The 19424-nt window shown below is 42.6% G+C and overlaps 3 protein-coding genes across 5 annotated transcripts; 1 reads left to right on the top strand and 2 right to left on the bottom strand.

Annotated features, from left to right (window-relative positions):
* Window positions 1-1272: 1272 nt before the first annotated feature.
* Window positions 1273-3210, bottom strand: LOC127754670 (probable LRR receptor-like serine/threonine-protein kinase At4g36180). The gene has a single exon (XM_052280239.1). The coding sequence runs from the start codon at window positions 3202-3204 to the stop codon at window positions 1273-1275; it is 1932 nt and encodes a 643-aa protein (XP_052136199.1). The 5' UTR covers window positions 3205-3210.
* Window positions 3211-7315: 4105 nt separating this feature from the next.
* On the bottom strand, window positions 7316-9199 carry LOC127754669 (LRR receptor-like serine/threonine-protein kinase EFR). The gene has a single exon (XM_052280237.1). It carries the CDS (start codon window positions 9197-9199, stop codon window positions 7316-7318), a length of 1884 nt encoding a protein of 627 aa, XP_052136197.1.
* Window positions 9200-11053: 1854 nt separating this feature from the next.
* On the top strand, window positions 11054-18847 carry LOC127754544 (protein FAR1-RELATED SEQUENCE 5-like). Of its 3 annotated transcripts, none has more exons than XM_052280107.1 (11): window positions 11054-11194; window positions 11366-11438; window positions 11961-12355; window positions 12452-12766; window positions 15273-15327; window positions 15450-15596; window positions 15693-15826; window positions 15949-17565; window positions 17676-18117; window positions 18203-18260; window positions 18347-18847. In XM_052280107.1, exons 3-8 carry the CDS (start codon window positions 12215-12217, stop codon window positions 17347-17349), a joined length of 2193 nt encoding a protein of 730 aa, XP_052136067.1. In that variant the 5' UTR covers window positions 11054-11194; window positions 11366-11438; window positions 11961-12214; the 3' UTR covers window positions 17350-17565; window positions 17676-18117; window positions 18203-18260; window positions 18347-18847. The 3 variants fall into 3 exon arrangements, with proteins under 3 accessions (XP_052136067.1, XP_052136068.1, XP_052136069.1); XM_052280108.1 differs by having other exon boundaries at window positions 11054-11288; XM_052280109.1 differs by lacking the exon at window positions 12452-12766 and having other exon boundaries at window positions 18347-18840.
* The last annotated feature ends 577 nt before the right edge of the window (window positions 18848-19424 follow it).

Genomic DNA, 19424 nt, shown 5'->3' with positions numbered 1-19424 from the left:
GGCATCGCTTCGGCCCAAGGAAGCCTTGCTCAGAAACTCAATTCCGCCTTCGAGCGAGGGTTACGGAAAGCATCGTCTTTCTCTAGTTTTGCATCCGCCGTCTCCGACGAGGCGACGAGGCGGCGGGTGGCGGCGCCTCCGCCGGCGTACGGCTGCCCGGGCGCTTTCGTCTCCGGTGCTCGCCTAATGTGACAGGTGATTGTTCCTTGCTCCCCTACTCGCTGGTCGCCGCTGCTGCGCAACGCTCTCTGGTGCGTGCTGCATTTGGCCAAATTAGCTAGGTTTCCTGGCTGTGAATTTTGTTTTGAATCTGCGCGAGATGGTGCTGATTTGGATAATTGGAACTATGGATACTTCAATTCATACCAAGCATTGTCTGGCCCTGTAACTGTGATTTGAATTGATGATGATGCTTACGCGGCAGCTCATCCACAAATGTGAATGCTGACTACCTGACCATGAATATCACTTGGTGGTCAGGAGGACATGTTGTTCCAAACTTTTGGATGGCTGCAGGCCTGCAGCTGATAGTGATAGATTACTCTATTCTGTCGTTGCTAGCAAAAAATTGCAACTAACCTGTATGCAGCAATAGTGCAATAGCAATAAGGTGTTATGTTATAAGGTTATTAATATAAGCATGCAATGCATGTAAGGTTTTGTACTTCTATTAGTAGCCTTTTTTTGCTCCTTTGGCTGAAATAGACTTCTGAAAAACTATTCCATAAAAAGAGAGAGAAAAAGATAAAAGAGGGACTTTGTTTAGTACTTTAGTTGAATATTGCTCTTCTGCATTTTTCTATTTTTAGAGCATTTTATTTCGTGAAATCATTACAGTTTTTGGATATTTTGATTGCCATGGGTGCGACCGTACCTTTGTAGATCTTAGCTTAAATATGAAGTGTTTGCTTGCAACCTAATACAGACATTGGAGGAACTTAAGAAAAAAACCATACTGAAACAGGTTCTGATTATCGTGAATCTATGTAGCATGTTGACATGGTTTTTCATGTGAATCTCATGTGAAAGAGTAACACCCTTTCTAGCACAAGGAGGTAAAGCCTGGTCCAAGCATGGTCATTTTTATTATCAGTAATTTGTTATTCCACACACATTCATGTACAATCCATCTCTACTTGTGAGAGAATAATCTTGTCTCTGACATGTTCTATAAACTTACAATACCTCTACTTGTGACTTGCAGGAATATGCAGCTAGGTTTTGAGTTGTTATCGTGTTCCCACTGACACTACTTTATGATCATAAGAAACATCAATAGCAATACTTCCTGATACCAGCCCAATAGAAGGAGATGATGAAGCCAACTACAAAAGAAACTGTTGCAACCCATGTAGTTGACCTGAAGTCATCTTCAGTGCTAGCCATATTGTATTGACTGTCTGAGTCTTCTGTACATTTTGTGAGGCCTGGATTGCCAGCTACATCAAGCTTTACCCCTATAGGCAACTCAGGCATGGGGCCAGAGAGCTGGTTATAGCAAAGAGACAAGTAGATCAATCCCTTCAGGTTTGCAAACGAGGATGGCACCTGACCGGACAAGTGGTTGTCTGAAAGATCAAGTAACAGCAAGTTACTTAAAGCTCCAATGCTGGATGGAATAGACCCCTGGAGATGGTTGTGACTTAGTATAAGAGCACCGATTTTGGTTGGCATTGTGGGAATGGTTCCTGTCAGCTGATTGTTCCCGAGATCGAGGGTGCTGAGAAACTGCAGAGAGCTGATCGAAGGTGGGATCACACCACTGAAATTGTTGCCATGTAAATCAAGATAACAGAGCTTGGACAATAGGACCAATGTTGAAGGTATCTCTCCAGATAATGAGTTCGCACTAAGGTTAAGTACTTCCATGTTTGTCATACCAGAAAATATTCTTGGGATATATCCACTGAAATTGTTGGTTTGGAGCTTGATGACCTCAAGTTGCTGAAGATTTCTCAGCTCATCAGGGACAACACCTTGCAGCTTGTTTGTTGACAGATCCATGAGCACCATGTTATTGCATTTGCCGAGTTGTGAGGGTATAGGTCCACTTAGCTGATTGTCATCCAACTCCAGGTAAGCCAATCTGATGGCATTACCTATTGATTCAGGGATGCTCCCGCTTAGCATGTTGCGACCGAGTCTTAGGCGGTAGAGGCTCCGAGAGAAATTCCCAGGAATGAGCCCTTCAAGCCTATTGGCAGTGAGGTCAATGGTCTCCAAACTATCTGGTGAGAGGAGATCAGAGGGCATCTCACCATTGAGCATGTTGTAACTCAAATCCAACATTCTAATGTTCTTGGTGATTCCTTGAGGAATTGAGCCAGAAAGTTTGTTCTCATTACTTGCAAACCGAAACAATGTGGTGACATTCAGCAAGCTCTGTGGAATTTTCCCCGTCAGGTTGTTTTCTGAAAGGAGCAAAATCCTGAGTTTTGGGAAGCTCAAGAAGCCATCTGGGACGTCACCAACTAGATTATTCTGGCTTAGGTCCAACAGAGTAATATTCCCATATCTGAACAAACCCATCGGAATTCTACCACTGAAATTATTACCGGAGATCACCAGTTCTTCCAAAGAGGTAACCATGCTTGTAGGGATAGGGCCTTCAAAGCCATTGGAACTAAGGTTCAAGCTTCTCAGTTTTGGCAAATAATTCAGCTGGGTACTTATGTTGTCATTTAAAGAGTTGAATGACAAATCAAGAACCTCTAGCTCGTGAAAACCAGAGAAATTGCCAAGATGACTGGATAGCCTATTGTAGCTGAGATCGAGCACTTGCAATTCTGCCTTCATGGGGCAAGGAGAGAATTGGCTTGGCAAGTCAGTGAAGGAGTTTCTAGAGAGATTAAGGGAGTGTAGTGTATCAAAAAGGCATATAGATGCAAGGATGGTGGCATTGGAGAGGCCATATCCGGGGAGGGAGAGCCTGGTGACAAAAGAAGAGGATGCAGCAGAAGTGCAATGAACCCCACTCCATTCGCACGGATTTGAGCTGGCGTTCCAGCTCTTGGTGAGAGATGAATCCATGGCACTACTCACCAAACTCAGGATATCTCGCATGATGTTCTCCTGTGCCTTGTTCAGTTGCATTGGCGATTTCTCGGTGGCCGCAGCCATCGACACGCTCAGAAGAAAGATCAGAAACAGTAAGCACAGGCTGCTACTACTAGCAGGAGCACGGTGCCAACTGATCACCTCCATGGCTACTTCTCAGTTCTTTCTCCACTCTCCTCGGCAACTCTGTCAATTCAAGATATTGACTGGTTACATCTGAAGTACACTGGTGCAGTTTTCAGTTGGTTGCTTATGTGAAGTTGTGAATTATACATATATAGAGATTGCATTAGAGGGAAATGCCAAAGGGTCATCCAGGAAGGGGTCAAAAGTTTGCTTTCACCACTTTACCTTGTGTGACACTGTAATTTTTTTATGGCGTGTGAATGGAGCAGAGCAGAGACCACTCACCGTTCAGTGTGACTTGCACTGATTTCACCTGGCAGATGGATCCATTCAGGATGTTGTGGCCGTCGGTGTCACATTTGACACCAGCACTGGCTTAGCTTTTGTCCCTTTTTACTGGGCTTGTGGCTACTGAAATAATTTGAGCTGGTTTGGAGGAACGGTCAAGATAAGAGATGACTTGCAAAGAAACGGGTGAAAAGGCACCAGAAAGATGATATCAATATTTACCTTTTCAAAAGAACTCCATACTAGACTATCAGGTATGAGGAGATCATCTCACCACTAACCGATTTTTTCTCCATAAGCCAAAAGCAGAAATAAATTAAATAGTAAGTAATCCTGCTCTGATCATATTTATAACCGTAGGATATTCTCTATCCTTGTTAGCGTGTAGAGTTATTAGTTGCAGACCATTACAACTTATCAGAATTACTAGATGCTAATAACGTTACATACTAAACTAAATATGTATCGCTTCTGGAAACTTGGCGCTGGATAACTTATCATCTACAGTATAAGTTGAGAAATTGGGTGGTCAAATGTTAAATAAACTGAATAATCATTTCTGAGCAATTAATGCCGGTTGTAGTTTACAATTTTATCAATATATGGTTCCTGGGTATGAGGGTGTGATCGATGAAATATTACTTTGCTACAATACTGTATAGTGTATTTCTAGATAAACTGTTTGTAGCTTTGTAAACTTAGGAGGATTATGTACTCTACCCTGATATTTTCAGTCTGAACATTAAGTGTTCCCTAGGGGAAATATTTAGGCATCGTAGAAGGAATAGAAAACAACCAATGCTGATTGTTAATTGCATTCCTCTAAAATTTATCAAATTATTAGTTAATGAAGGGAAAACCTTGTTCTTCTGTACCCACCAGGATCAGATCCGACCAGAGTTCTGATGTAAACTGCCATGAAAACTGATCAAATATGGTGCATGAGATCACCCTTCTGATAAATCGAATATGTAAAAGTAAATTTGTCACAAATAATATGGTGCATCACATACTCATAAATATAATAGTCTCATCCAATAAATTTTTACATTCCAACAATATACTTCATTAATTTATTATGTTTCTTCATAGCAAAGGGCAAAATGGACTTTTCAAAAAAAAAAATTAACGGTCAACTAACGGTCAACTAACGGAAAGGGCATGGAAGGGATTCAAACTAAAATTCAGAGGTATGTAAGGGATTAAGCAAAATTCAGGGGTATAGAAGAGATTAGGTGAACTTTCATGGGTACATAGGGGATTTTCTCTCTGATAAATGAAGCATTGGCCTCTATTGGTTGCTGCTAGAGGAGGCTAGATAGAAAATGATTACCCGCCATCACAGTTAGAGCTCAAATTGTTTTTAGATATGGGGATGCGTGTCTTATTCATTTAATTTGTTTTCTGTTTCGTTTTAATGAAAAAAAATTCGGCACCAGTAATCATGTCGTACCTCAAGTCTTCTTTCTTACATGCAAACGAAATTTGCTTGTCAGGTTGCCCTTTCATGGAAGGAGCAAAATCCTGAGTTGTGGAAGCTCAAGAAGCCCGTCTGGGACGTCACCAACTGGAGTAGATTATTCTGGCTGAGGTCATCCAAGAGAGGAACATTTTTTTTTAAAAAAAAGTTAGAACTTTCATTGCTCACTACTCTCTTGGTAAAAAAAAAAAAGGCCTAGGTTAGATTTTTCTGGGACGGAGGCAGTTGAGATATGCAAGAGAGGAAGATTTCCATACATGGGAATGCTACCGCTGAAATGATCACCGGAAAACACCCGGTTCTTGCAGACAGCGAACCGGTATGGGCCCATCAAAAGCCACGTTCCGAGCCTAACTGGTATGGGCCGCACGTACTCCGCCGCTCTCCTTCCAGCCCAAGTAGGATGAGCCAGACGTGGGCCGCACTCCCGTTATGGGCCCAACTAGTATGGGCACGCACTCCGCCGCTCTCTCCTTCCAGCCCAAGTAGGATGGGCCGCAATCCCGTTATGGGCCCAACTAGTATAGGCACCACGTGGGCCGCTTCCCCGTTCTGGGCTAACAAGTTTCGGGTTTCCCGCTTCAGCCCAAGCAGCCCATCTTTCTTCCTTCCTCGGAGCGAAATCCACCGCCGCGGCCGTCGCTCCAAACTCCGGCGACGACTCCACCACAGCCGTCGCCGCGTGCTGGCCGCCTCCTCCGTCTCCGGTGTAAATCCGCCTCCCCGCGCCCCTCCGCGTCTTCCACCTCCGAAGATTCAGAGAAAACCAAAGCTTCAGTTCGTAATCAGGTTTGCAACAAATCTCTCGAATTCCCAGCTCTGCGCCCGCGGGTTCTCGTCAGCGAGGCGCCGCCCCGGCGACCGGCAGCCTCGGAGCGGCCCACGCCGGCGGCCGGCGTGACCATGCATCAGATCCGCCTAACCCCCCTGCGTTGCTGCTCTTCCTCATTCATCAGTCACCACTTATTTCTTTATCCTGTGTTGTGCTTGTGCAGATGAATGCATAAAGGGAGGCCAAATGATCAAAGAAAGCTGCAACCATTCTGAGAACAAGGTAAGTTGCAACCATTCTGAGAACAAGGTAAGTTGCAACCAGCAATGGCCCTCCTGCCTGACAAAAGTTAATTAAGCAGTCCATGTTCTTGAAATTGATGCACAACTGCACACGGTACAAGCACTAAAGAAGTAATGATACACCCTTTTACAGCAAAACATATCTGTGGATCATGCATTGATTACTATGACAATAATTTGGCTGAAGAATTGTGTAGTAGTACAATGCAACCAACAACAGATGAATATTCATATCGTTCAGCAAAGTGCATCATATTCCGCTGTAAAACAAACCCAACAAGGCTTCCTGACCAAACAACAATCCCAAAGGTGGTAGCGTACATGACAAGGGCTTGTGAAAACTGAAAAGAAACTGCCTTAGAGATGAACGATGGAGAAGCCAGACTCATACTACTCTGTTAATCACCCTTTGAGATGAACGATGGAGAAGCCAGACTCATACTGCCTTAGGAGCACTTCCAGTGAACATTTGCTGGCCCAACTCATACTACTCTGTTAATCACCCTTTGATATGCAGTGATGCACATGTTTAGGATAGATGCAAAAGTTTGTTTCTATCTGATAAAATGAAGCACATGCTCTTCAGACACAGCACAATCCGCGTTCATGAATTATTTTAATGTGGTGTTTGTGATTCCTTTTATGTTCGGAGAAGGCCTGATTACAGAAATGAATGGAAATGGCTGGTGCGTATAGGACAAAGCCTCTTCTAAAAAATCCTGCTACTACTTTTGTCATCTACAGAAGACAAAGAACATGTTTTCCAGTGAACTGTACGTTTTCTTAAATTTGAGGCTGCTCTTTGCAATCTAAACTACTTCCTTTTCTTGATCTTTCCTTCCTAAACTTGGTATTGCTTTGGTTCTAATATTTCTACTTGCTCACTCATGAACTCTACCAAATTAATTCTTCTTGGCTAGGTACACCAACAATGCTTCAATAAAAAATTGGGTTTAATATAGTGACTGGATTGTGATGATTCAGCCAGAATGAATAATGTAAAGAACTAAAGACTTCAATATTTGCATAAATAAATTCAAGAAAAAATTCAGTAACCAAAGCAACTCGAAAATAACCACCTATAAAAACAGCCACCTCCGTTTATCAATAGGACTATGCAAATCAACCTTAGGCTTACCTCAGCATTTGTACATTAAGGATGATACAATAATGGCCTTTAATCCTTTTCCATGTCACCTAGTACATCTCGTAGTGACTTGAAGGTATCTGCAACTATTACTAATACATGGATCAACTTTGTCACCTACACAGGTATGGATTTAATGATCATCAATCGTCACAGTGAAGAGTCTCCAACCTTGGCATCAATTTTTCCCCTGGTCCAGCCCAATAGAAGGACAAGCTGAATCCAAGTACAAAAGAAGCTGCTGCGACCCATATAGCTGATCTGAAATCATCCTGGGAGCCTTTCATACTGCCTGAAGTTCTATTTTCTTCCGTGTCTAGTATGATGCCTGGATTTCCAGTTACATTGACCATCACCCATTTAGGTAGCTCAGGCAATGGTCCGGAAAGGTTATTGTCTGAAAGGAATAGACACATTAATCTTTCCAGGTTTGCAACTGAGGATGGCACCTGACCTGACAAGTAGTTTTTTGAAAAATCAAGACGCTCCAACTTCAGAAAGGTTCCAATGTTTGTGGGGATAATTCCAGTCAACTCATTGTTCCCCAGATCAATGGTGATCAGAGACTGCAGCAAGCTGATTGACGATGGAATCACACCATTGAGCTTGTTGCCATGCAAACCTAAGTAGCAGAGCTTCAGTGACTGAGTAGAATTTGTGAAAGGTAGTTCTCCAGTGAATGAGTTATGACTCAGGTTAAGTATTTCCAGGGCTGACATGTCAGAAAATGAACTTGGGATATCTCCACTGAGATTGTTCTTTTGGAGCTTCAAGACTACGAGCTGCTCAAGGTTGCCCAGCCCAATAGGTATATTACCCTGCACCTGGTTTGATGACAGATCGATGAGTGCCAAGTTCTTGCATCTGCTGAGCTGCCTAGGTATATATCCAACCAACTTATTGCCATCTAACAGAAGATTAACCAAGTCAATGGCATTGCCTATTGATTCTGGGATGCTTCCACCGAGCAAGTTTCGACCAAGCCGAATACTATGGAGTCTCCGAGAAACATTCCCAGGGATGAACCCTTCAAGCCTATTTGCAGTGAGGTCAATGGTCTCCAAAGTATCAGGTGAGAGCAGTTCAGAGGGTATATCACCATTGAGCATGTTGTAACTCAAATCCAACATCCTAATGTTCCTGGTAATTCCTTGAGGAATTGAGCCAACAAAATTATTCTGATTACCTCCAAACCGAAACAGTGTGGTGACATTCAGCAAGCTCCGTGGAATTTTTCCTGTCAGGTTGTTTTCTGAAAGGACCAAAATCCTGAGTTTTGGGAAGCTCAAGAAGCCATCTGGGACATCACCGCGTAGATTATTGCGGCAGAGATCCAACAGAGTAAGATTTCCATACCTGAACAAACCCATTGGAATATGATCACTGAAATTATTACCCGAGAGCACCAGGTCTTCCAGAGAGGTAGCGATGCTTGTAGGGACTGGGCCTTCAAAACCATTGGAACTAAGGTTCAAGCTTCTCAGTTTTGGCAAATCACTCAGCTGGGTACTTATATTGCCATTTAAAGAGTTGGAGGACAAATCAAGAACCTCGAGCTTGTGAAAACCAACGAAATCACCAAGTTGACCAGACAGCATATTGCTACTGAGATCCAGCACTTGCAATTCAGCCTTCATGGGGCACGGAGAGAGTTGGCTTGGCAAATCGGTGAACGAGTTTCTCGAGAGGTTAAGAGATCGCAAGGTATGAAGATTGCATATGGACGCAAGGATGGTGGCATTGGAGAGGCCACATCCGGGGAGGGATAGCCTAGTGACAAACGCAGAGGATGCAACTGAAGAGCAATGAACACCACTCCATTGGCATGGATTTGAGCTGGTGTTCCAGTTCTTGGTACTGCCCACCGAGCTCAGAATATCTCGCATGATGTCCTCGTGTGCCTTGTTCAGTCGCGCTGGCGATTGTTCGGTGGACGCTGCCATGGGCACACCAAGAAGCAAGAACAGCAGCAGTAACAGTAAGCACAGGCTGCTATCAGGAACATGGTGCCGACTCATCACCTCCATGGCTACTCTCAGCACTTTCTCCATCTCTCCTCCTGCAACATATGAAGACAGAGAAGCACAATGTTCAACACAAAAAAATGTTCAAACTTCAGACGTTGTGTTGCAGAACGGTGACATGTAGGAAGGGGTCAAGCAGACTGACTGAGCACGGCCAGTGTTCGTTGTCAACAGTTCATGGCTTGTAAACTAACGCAGAGACCATTCATCGTGCAGTCTTGACTTGCAATGGTTTCACTGGGCAGATGGAGAGACATTCAGGATGTGGCCACAAGTCGGTGTCACAGTTGGCAAAAGCACTGAAATCGTTCGAGCAATTGAGCTGGTTTACGGCTTAGTCCCTGTGTGGGTGTTCTCTTTTGTTATGCCAAAACCGTGATCGAAAAGCTGGCTGTACCAGCTGTTTATTTTGTATGTCAGTTTGTTTTCAGTTTTTTTTTTTTGACGGGTAAAGGGCAGGAGCTCTGCCAATTTCATATCAGGAGAAGAGAGAAAACAAAGTTTGTACAAATCAAGGTTACAAAAGGATACACTGGATCCTCCAAGAGTGATGTTTTCAGTTTTGTATAAGACTCTGTTCTGCTTAGGCTTTCTTCCAAAGCCGGGTCAATATATTTGATCTGTACTAAAAAAAAAATTGAGCTGATTTACAGGGAGAGAAATGGTCGAACCGTCAAAGTAGAACATTTGCAACCCAAAGGAGTGAGAACTAAGAAGACGGCAGGGAGATGATAACTACATCATCATGGCACTGTGCTGTCAAGGTTGACAGAGCGCGCACAAATGTAGAAATTGTATAGTGGTGGTAGTTGTGAGCGATCAAAGTTCTAATTTCTAAAATGATTCCTGCATATTAATATTATAAACATGAAGATATAACTATAGACTAATGGTACATATTTAGGAAATTGTGTTTCTTTGTTATTCAGAACAATATATTCTGTCATCATTCTGTTATTTCGTTTTTTTAGAGGCTAATATAAAGCACATGATATGATATTTTGTAACCTATTGCAACACACGAACACTCGGCTATGAAAACATAATATGCTGTATAAAAATGCTCATTTTTTTTGTTTGGTAGTCCTATTCCATACTAAAAGAATCTATAACGCCATAAAATTAATATATATACTCAAAGTTTGACATAAATATAGTAGTATTATCTTATAATATTACAAATCCAAGAAAACTAGCATTTGAGTTAAAAAAATATAAAAATACAATAGAAATAGTTCAATGGGCATAGCCTCTAGAATGGATTTGGGCCAATTTGGGAGAGGGGATTGTTCTGGACCAAAATCCAGGGTGGTCCTGAAAACCGCCACTGAATGCAACAACAATAACTACGGAGGCATTACAATGACAGGGAAAAGTAGTACACTTTCCTCTAGATATAATGACGAAGACTAGGGAATAGATTCATATGCTAAATTTGTCTTTTTTTTTCTTATTTCTTGATGTGCGAGTTGAGTTTAGACATACGATTTTGTAAAGTTGTATAGATATGTTTTGTGAGTGTTGTCAATTTTTTTAATAACTATTTTGATACTGTTTAAATAAACGAGAAGGCATCCCTCAAAACATTAAATTGTTTATCAGAATACTACTACTACTAATATGTAATCATGTGGCATGCCATGCTAGTATGAAGTAATGCAAATGGCAAAGAGGAAGAATGAACTGCCCTTTTCTTGGATGAGCATTTTGTCTCTGAGATGATCAAGCGAACGGTATCGATTGGGCCGGGAAAATCTCCTCAACTTTTATTTTACATGGGCTGGGCCTGAATCCCGGCCCATTAAACCGAGCCCTCTCCTTCTCCGGCCCGATCCGCGCCGCCGCGTTCTTCTTCTTCCTCCTCCGCTCACTAGGGTTCCTCTCGTCGGCGAGACGAGAGCATTCAGAGGCACCCTCCTCCTCTCATCATCGTCCCTGCGTCGACCACTCTTCCTCGCGGATCCCATTCGCGTTGTTTTTGAACGAACAGGACAGCAGGTGCGGCTAGTCTCGTCTCGTCGCCTGAATCTGCCATTGGTTTTGCGGTTCGCAATGATTGTGACGCTTTGGGCCTGTGAATCTCTGATGTGATGTATGCGCTTCGCTTGCTGCTATCCGGATTGAAGTGGGCGTGATTTTGATTTGAATTAATTTCACTGGTTGATGTAGGGTGATGGCCGATCGAGCGGTAGTGAATCATCCTCCACTTGGTTCATCAAATGGGCGTCGAAATCATGGCAGGGTATGCCAAAGTGTAGTGGATGATTCGTCATATGAAGAGAAGACATTGTGTTGTGTTGTTAAAATATTATTCTCCTGCGCTAACTGTTATGCCTTTTTTATTGTTCTTAAACCACTATGAAAATTCGAATCATTGCCTTATTGGGATGTGTTATGGCTTGTTTAGGTAAAAAATTGGGGGTTTTGGTTTTGGGGTATGATTTATTCACTATGTATTAGCCATCCAAATATCTCTTCTAAGCCGGCATCATCTCATCCTGTCCTAGTGAAATTAGATTGTGCACAATGCTGAATTTGTGCAAGCCACGAACTGTCCGCCCTGCACTCTAGTCAATTCTAGCATCGAATATTCAAATGTAATTGAATCGAATTCCTAGTAACCAGCAACATATATTTGCTGAAGGGTAAATTATAAACTTTTTATGAAGAGGGAATCTTTTCTGTCCATGCTTCCAGAAAGTGCACCATGGATTTTTGACTGATTGATATATATAACTTAAGTGATGTCTTTGTTTCTTTGCAGGTTGAGGGCGAATTGATACTCAAGATTTCTGAAAAGATGACAAGTTGTGCCTTTATACTCTTTTTGCATCTTGCATATCGGCTACTTGACAGAATTGCTGAAAGACTGCCTATATTCACTTTTGTTGCTTCCATTTACTGCTGTTATGTTATGGCTGCAATTGGTCTTGTTTAATAGCCTGTAATCTCCCTGTTTCGAGACCAAAGAATGTTAGGTTGGCATCATTTGGAGCTTTACAGTCAGCACTTTTTCTGATGGCTTTATTCTATATATATTTGCTATCATACTCACCTAAAGGACAGGAGGAGTATTACATGTGGACAATGGCGGTGTGCTCTACTTGCTCTTCTGCCATCCTCACATTGATCTGGATTTATATCAGTAGTAAGCCTGAAGTAAGTTTCTTATTGGACAGTTATTTAGTTCTTACTTCTGTCTTATTTTAGTTCTTTGGATGAATATTTGATTTTTGATTAGGGTTCCGTCTGCAGTTACCGTCTTTTGACTGCTCCGTAATTAGTGGCCCCATCACGGAAGAGGAGGTTCACGCGGCACTTAAACAGTCTCCCAACGACAAAGCGCCCGGTCCGGACAGCTTCACAGGAGCTTTCTATAAAGCCTGTTGGGAAACGATAAAAGATGACATCAGGGCGGTCATTCACTCCTTCGAGCGGCTACGAAGTAATAACTTCCCTATCGTCAATTCAGCAAACGTGGTGCTCATCCCGAAAAAGGAGGGAGTAGAATGCGTGGGAGACTACAGGCCGATCAGTCTCATACACGGAGTTGGGAAGCTAATTTCAAAGGTGCTTGCACTGCGCTTGCAGCCTCACATGGGGATCTTGATTAGTCACGCCCAAAGTGCTTTCATAAAGAAAAGATGCATACATGATAACTTTATGTATGTGAGGAATCTGACGAGAAAATTCCACCAAACAAGAACGCCAACTCTTCTGTTGAAGCTCGACATAACCAAAGCTTTTGATTCAGTTAGATGGGATTACTTAATCGACCTCCTCCAGAGAAAAGGCTTCACATCTCGGTGGACTAACTGGGTCTCTAACATCCTAGCCTCGTCGACAACAAGGATCCTCCTCAATGGATGCCCAGGATCGCCTATAAAGCATGGAAGAGGCCTCCGGCAGGGTGACCCCCTCTCGCCGCTGCTATTTATTTTAGCCATCGACCCACTCCACCAACTTCTAGAGAAAGCAACCGAGCTAGGACACATGTCCCCTCTTCGCGGGAGAGCTCTCAGATTCCAAACCTCCCTCTATGCGGGCGATGCGGCCATATTCGTGAATCCAAGTGTCCAAGACATGACAAATCTCACTGGCATTCTAAGCGATTTTGGGCAAGTGACGGGCTTCTGAACAAACCTTAACAAAAGCCAAATTGCCCCAATTCGGTGTTATAGCAATGATCTCTGCAGCAGGCCTAACAAACTTCCCAATGAAATACCTTGGGCTACCTCTCGTGGTTGGAAGGCTCAAGAAGGTCCACATACAGCACTTAATGGACAAGTGCTGAGCGCGTCTCGCTCCTTGGCAAGGGAAAATGATGTCGACCGCTGCTAGAATCTTTTTGACAAAATCAGTCCTCACGGCGCAGCCCATCTACCACCTAACATCTCTAAAGCTTCCAGACGGAACCCTAGAGGAGTTGGAAAAAATAAGAAGGAAATTCCTTTGGGCGGGGAGTGAAAACATCTCGGGGGGAAAATGTAAAGCCAACTGGAAAAGGGTCTGCAGGCCAAAAGATTTGGGTGGCTTAGGTGTTATGAACCTGCAATATTTCGCTTCAGCTCTAAGGCTCAGATGGCTTTGGAACGAATGGGTGGCGCCAGATAAGCCTTGGGTGGGATCTGTGCTTCCATGCAATTAGCTAGACAAAGACCTCTTCGCAGCCGCAACAACAATAACGGTGGGAGATGGCAAAATTGCACGTTTTTGGAGCTCAAAATGGCTAGACAATCAAACACCGCAACTGATTGCCCCAGATATTTTCGTGGCCTCCAGAAGAAAGAATAGAACTGTGCATGATGCCTTAGCAGAAAACAAGTGGATACGAGATATTGATGTCTCTCGCATCTCTGAGGCGAATCACCTCCAACAGTATGTCCACCTCTGGAGAATGATCAGAGATATGAGGCCTCTAAGCGAAAACCACGACAGCATCCGATGGAACCTCACAGCAAATGGGCAGTACTCGGCAAAATCGGCCTATCGACTGCAATTCCTTGGGGCTGCCAAATCTATCTTCTATCAGTCAATCTGGAAGGCATGGGCGCCGCCGAAGTGCAAGTTCTTCTCTTGGCTGATCACGCAAAATAGAGTATGGATGGCAGACAGGCTGGAAAAAAGAGGATGGCAAAACCAAAAGATTTGCCCACTTTGCTACAATGTTGATGAATCGGCCCTGCACCTCCTGGCCAAATGCAGACTCACAAAGAGGATATGGGCAGAAATGCAGAGATGGACCGGGACTGACCTTCAGATGGACAACTGGGATAGCTGTCACTCAGTCGAGCAATGGTAGACACTCGTAACGGAATCTCCAAACGCAAGAATCTTCCGCAACAATGCATTTGCACCATCCTCAATTCTGCAAAGATCAAGGAGGAAGGGAGAGCATGGGTCAAAGCAGGGGCTTCAATCCTGCAGGAGTTCGGAATTTCGGGAGATATCACTTAATCCCTGCTTTTTGCCTCTCCTTTTGCGGGTTATTTGTTTCGTTTTTTTTATCTAACCCTGTATATATCTCGCTATATTTTTCTCCTGCTCTATTAATATATACGAGGCAAAGCTTTCGCCTTCCTTCAAAAAAAAGAATATTTGATTTTTTGGGGGCGCAATTTAGGTTCTGCAAATGTTTTGTGAATGTATGATCACTTCTTGGTTTGGCTGAAGCTGAAAGAACACACTAGGATGAAGTTATTGGGTTTCTCTGGACTAAGGATATTGTGTTGCAGGAATACTTGAATATAACCTATGCTATGGTTTCAATTTGGTTACATTACTGTGTTGACTTCATATCTCTTAGCGATCAATGGTTCAGATATACTCCCTCCGTTTCTAAACATTTAACGCCGTTGACTTTTTTAAATATGTTTAACCGTTCGTATTATTCAAAAAATTTAAGTAATTATTAATTCTTTTCCTATCATTTGATTCATTGTTAAATATACTTATAGTTTTATATATTTCACAAAAGTTTTTAAATAAGACAAACGGTCAAACATGTGCTAAAAAGTTAACGGTGTCAAATATTTAGAAATGAAGGGAGTATGATAGACCAAGTGTTCAATTTCAGAGGGAAACTAGCGGGGAGAAGGGAACCAGCCCCGTGGCGGAGGGAAGAAAATTTGGTAAGACTGAAGTCTTACGCTCCTACGAAAGACTTAATCTCCTATGTGACACGTGTCCCGTCACAATCTTAAAGCAGATAACTCCTTTAAACCCTCTTAACTATACATCCTGATGTCGTTAGCACATGAGAAGATGAACGGACGCGGCACGCGCGGCTGCGGGGAGATGGACGAGCGGGACGAGCACGGTGCGGGAGATGAACCGGTGCTACTGCGTGAGGTGCGGCAAGTGGGCGAATCAAACCCTGAAGCCGGCGAAGCAAGCCAAGGTGAGAAGATGCTTGTTTTTACTATCCATCTGTTGTTGATTCTTCCATATGGCCAGTAAATTTTTGTTTCGATTTGATTCCATCTACTGCTGGTAGGAACCGGTTTGATGTTCAACTATATTGGCCATCATGCTATGGGTGAAAACTCGGATTGCAATCTTGAGGGTCATAATGTAGAGTTCAGATCAGATTGTGAGAAATCTGAACAATTTGCTCAATCAAATATAAAGGTAAGGTGTTCTTTTTATAATAAATTGACTACATGTTGTTAGCATACATCCGTGTAGAAGTCATCTATAAACTCATATTCAAGAAAATATTCGATTTAATAATGCTTCCATTGTACTTATAGGCTACCAATCAGAATGCTCCTTGCAAGCAAGTGCCAAAGGTTGGCATAACCTTTCAATCTGAGGATGATGCATACAATTTCTACAATTCATATGCTAGAAGAGTGGGCTTTAGTGTAAGAAAGTGCCATGTTAACTACAAAGCAGATGGTACTTTATCATCCAAGTACATGGTTTGCAGTAATGAAGGTCACAAGAACAGTAATCCAACACACCAGCCGAAGAAAGAACGTGCTTGTACAAGTACAGATTGCAAGGCTCGTGTTCAGTTCTTTATTTCCCGGGAAGGTATTTGGAAGGTGCAGAAAGTTGAATTGGCACACAATCACCCTTTTGTAAGTCCTAACAAGGCACACATGCTTAGATCACAACGGCGTATGTCAAATGCCGATGAACATATAATTAGCATGATGCAACAAGCAGGAGTTAAGCCAGCTGAGATATTTGAATTTTTTCAACGGTGGTCAGATGGAGATGAAAATGTGCCATTCTTACAAATGGATTGCAATAACTTTATTGGTCGAGAGCGCAAAAAATATTTGGAAACACAAGATGCACAAACATTATTGGAGTACTTGGATAACAAACAAGCAGAAGACCCTTCTTTCTTTTATTCTGTGCAATTGGACAAAGAGGATGGTCGAATTTGTAGTTTCTTCTGGATAGATGGTCAGGCCATTGCAGATTATGCTTGTTTTGGGGATGTTCTCTCCATTGACACAACATTTCAAACAAACAAATCTGAAATGCCATTTGCTCCTATTATTGGAACAAATCATCACAGGCAAACTATTCTTTTTGGAGCTGCATTATTATTCGATGAAAGTGCTGATTCATTTGTTTGGCTATTTAGAAACTTTCTGAAAGCAATGTCTGGAAAGCAACCTGAAACAATTTTCACAGATCAGTGTGCTGCAATGGCAAAGGCGATTAGGATTGTATTCCCAAGCTCAAGTCACCGTCTTTGCCTATGGCATATATACCAAAATGCTGCAAAGCATCTAAGCCATGTAATCTCCAATAATCCTAATTTTCTTCGTGACTTTAAAAGATGTGTGTATGAAGAAAGGTCAGTGGCACACTTTAACTTCAACTGGCAAAAGTTGATATCTGATTACCACCTTGAAGATAATTCCTGGATACAGAACTTGTATGATTTGCGTGAGAAGTGGGCCACAATATACCACCGTGATTCATTTTGTGCAGACATGACATCCACTCAAAGGAGTGAAGGTATGAACAATGTATTCAAAAAAAAACTTTTCGTAGGAAACTTTCCATTTCAGAACTTTTGGTACAATATGATAAGTGCATTGCACGTCTTCGCCGGAAAGAGTTGTATGAAGATCATAAATCACGGAATTCAGATCCAATTCTTTGTGTCAATAACTTGTCAATGTTGAAGACAGCCGCTGAATCATATACAAGAAATATGTATTCTGCTTTTGAGGAGGAATTTCAGAAACAATTTGTTCTATCCTGCACATTGCTAATTCAAGAGGGGACAATCAACACGTACAAGGTAGTAACTGTGGATCACAGTGAGGACGAAGCAAGAGTCATCTTTAATTCAGTTGATATGAATATATCATGTTTTTGCAGGAAGTATAATTGTCTTGGTAAGTGTATTTTCCTGACATATTGCCCATTCTAGTTGGAATTAATATTTGACCTATAACAAATTCTGAATTGGAATTAATATACCTCTAACAAATTCTGAATCATGTAGGTATTTTATGCAAGCATGTACTACGGATCTTCAACCACAACAATATTATTGTTTTACCTCCTCAGTATATATTGAGTAGATGGACAAAATATGCAAAAAGAGGAATCTTTACATGCAAGAGAAAAGGCCAAAGTGACAGCTTAGCATCACAAAGTACATATCTTTGCAGAAAAATGATATCTGTTACACTAAAATGTGGAGTTTCGAATGAAGTCCTCCAACACTTGGATCATGGTTTTGATAAACTGACCATAGAAGTAGAAAATTTACTAAGCAAGGTCAATCTAGATGAAAAATGAAGCTCCACAATGTTTTCTTGAGTGTACAGAAGAAGTTGCAAAAGAGCGCATATCAATTAGAGCTCCTCCTCACAAAAAAGGTCCACTGCAAAAAAGATTTAGAAGTTTGCTTGACAGAGGAAAGAAAACAACAACAAACAGAGGTACTCTATTTTAACCTGCTTGTCTTTTTTTTTTCATTTTCATTTTGTTCATTAAGTACCAAAATTTGCCATATGAACTTTGCAGGAGAAGAAACCACACAGCCATCAAACATAAATATAGCTGTGGAGCTTCACAGCCAACTGTAAGATAAATAAGAATTAAATCTCCATCATAATTTATCTGCGAGTGTACCTTAAATTTTTTCTTGTTTTCCTATAATATGAATAGGTTCAGGAACCACTTGACTCAAATACTGTGATGCCATTTGGTGACATTTCAATGATGTTTGTTCCGCCAATTCGAGGAGAATTCACAAATCTATTATTTCAAGCTCATCATGAAACTACTGCAGCAGCATCAGCTTCTCGGCGTTTAGAGTTTGAAAATCAAGACCCCAATTAATCGACATCTATGACTGATGTTAGAATCATTTTGAGTTTCCACTTTGTCAGAGACACAAGCATTAGCTTCTCTGCAAGTTTTGTTGTCTTGTTATTTTGGGTTTTTGCATATGGATATTAAGACATCTTCTAATCTGATGAAGTTATGTAGGTGTGCTCAAGCTTGTTCTTCCTGTTCTGTTTCACTGTTGGAGCTTGTTATCTTTATTCCCAATTTATATAATCACCAACAGTCAAGCTTGTTATCGGAGCTTCAATAGCAGAGTTCTGTACTTAATTTATCTAATCACCGTATAAGCTCACTGTATGTATGTATGATGCTGAAGATGCAACTGTTAGGAGTCACAACCATATTGTTCAATGTCATATGCCGGCGTGCCGCTACCACCGCGCACCGTCCCTCACGCCGGCGTGGGAGCTTCTCACGTCGCTGCCCTAGCTACTGCAGGGACGCCGACGCCGGCGGCAGCGGCGGCGGCGGCGGCGTCGGGGCTTTCACCGCCATCACCAGCGCCGGGCCACCACCACTGCATTGAGGAGCACTGGTTCATCTCCTGCGTCGCGCTTGTCCATTCCCCGCAGCTGCGCCGCGTCCGTTCGTCTTCTCACATACTGCTAACGACGTCAGGCGGTCAGGCTGTATCGTGAAAAGGGTTCGAGGGAGTTATCTGCTTTGAGATTGTGACGGGACACGTGTCACACAGGAGATTAAGTCTTTCGTAGGAGCGTAAGACTTCAGTCTTCAAATTTTCTTCCGTGGTGGAGGCAGCGCTGCCGCGGCAGTGGCTGCGGACGACGTCGACCTCGGCATCCTCGGCGGTGGGATGAACATGTCCCGCCGACCATCCACGCGGGCGGGTGAGGGGGCCGCCTCGCCGGCGGGAGAGGGGAGAGGCGGCTGGCCG

This window comes from Oryza glaberrima, chromosome 11, assembly GCF_000147395.1.
Source record: "Oryza glaberrima chromosome 11, OglaRS2, whole genome shotgun sequence".
NCBI classification, from domain to species: domain Eukaryota; kingdom Viridiplantae; phylum Streptophyta; class Magnoliopsida; order Poales; family Poaceae; genus Oryza; species Oryza glaberrima.
This window is presented reverse-complemented; position numbering and strand designations above follow the sequence as displayed.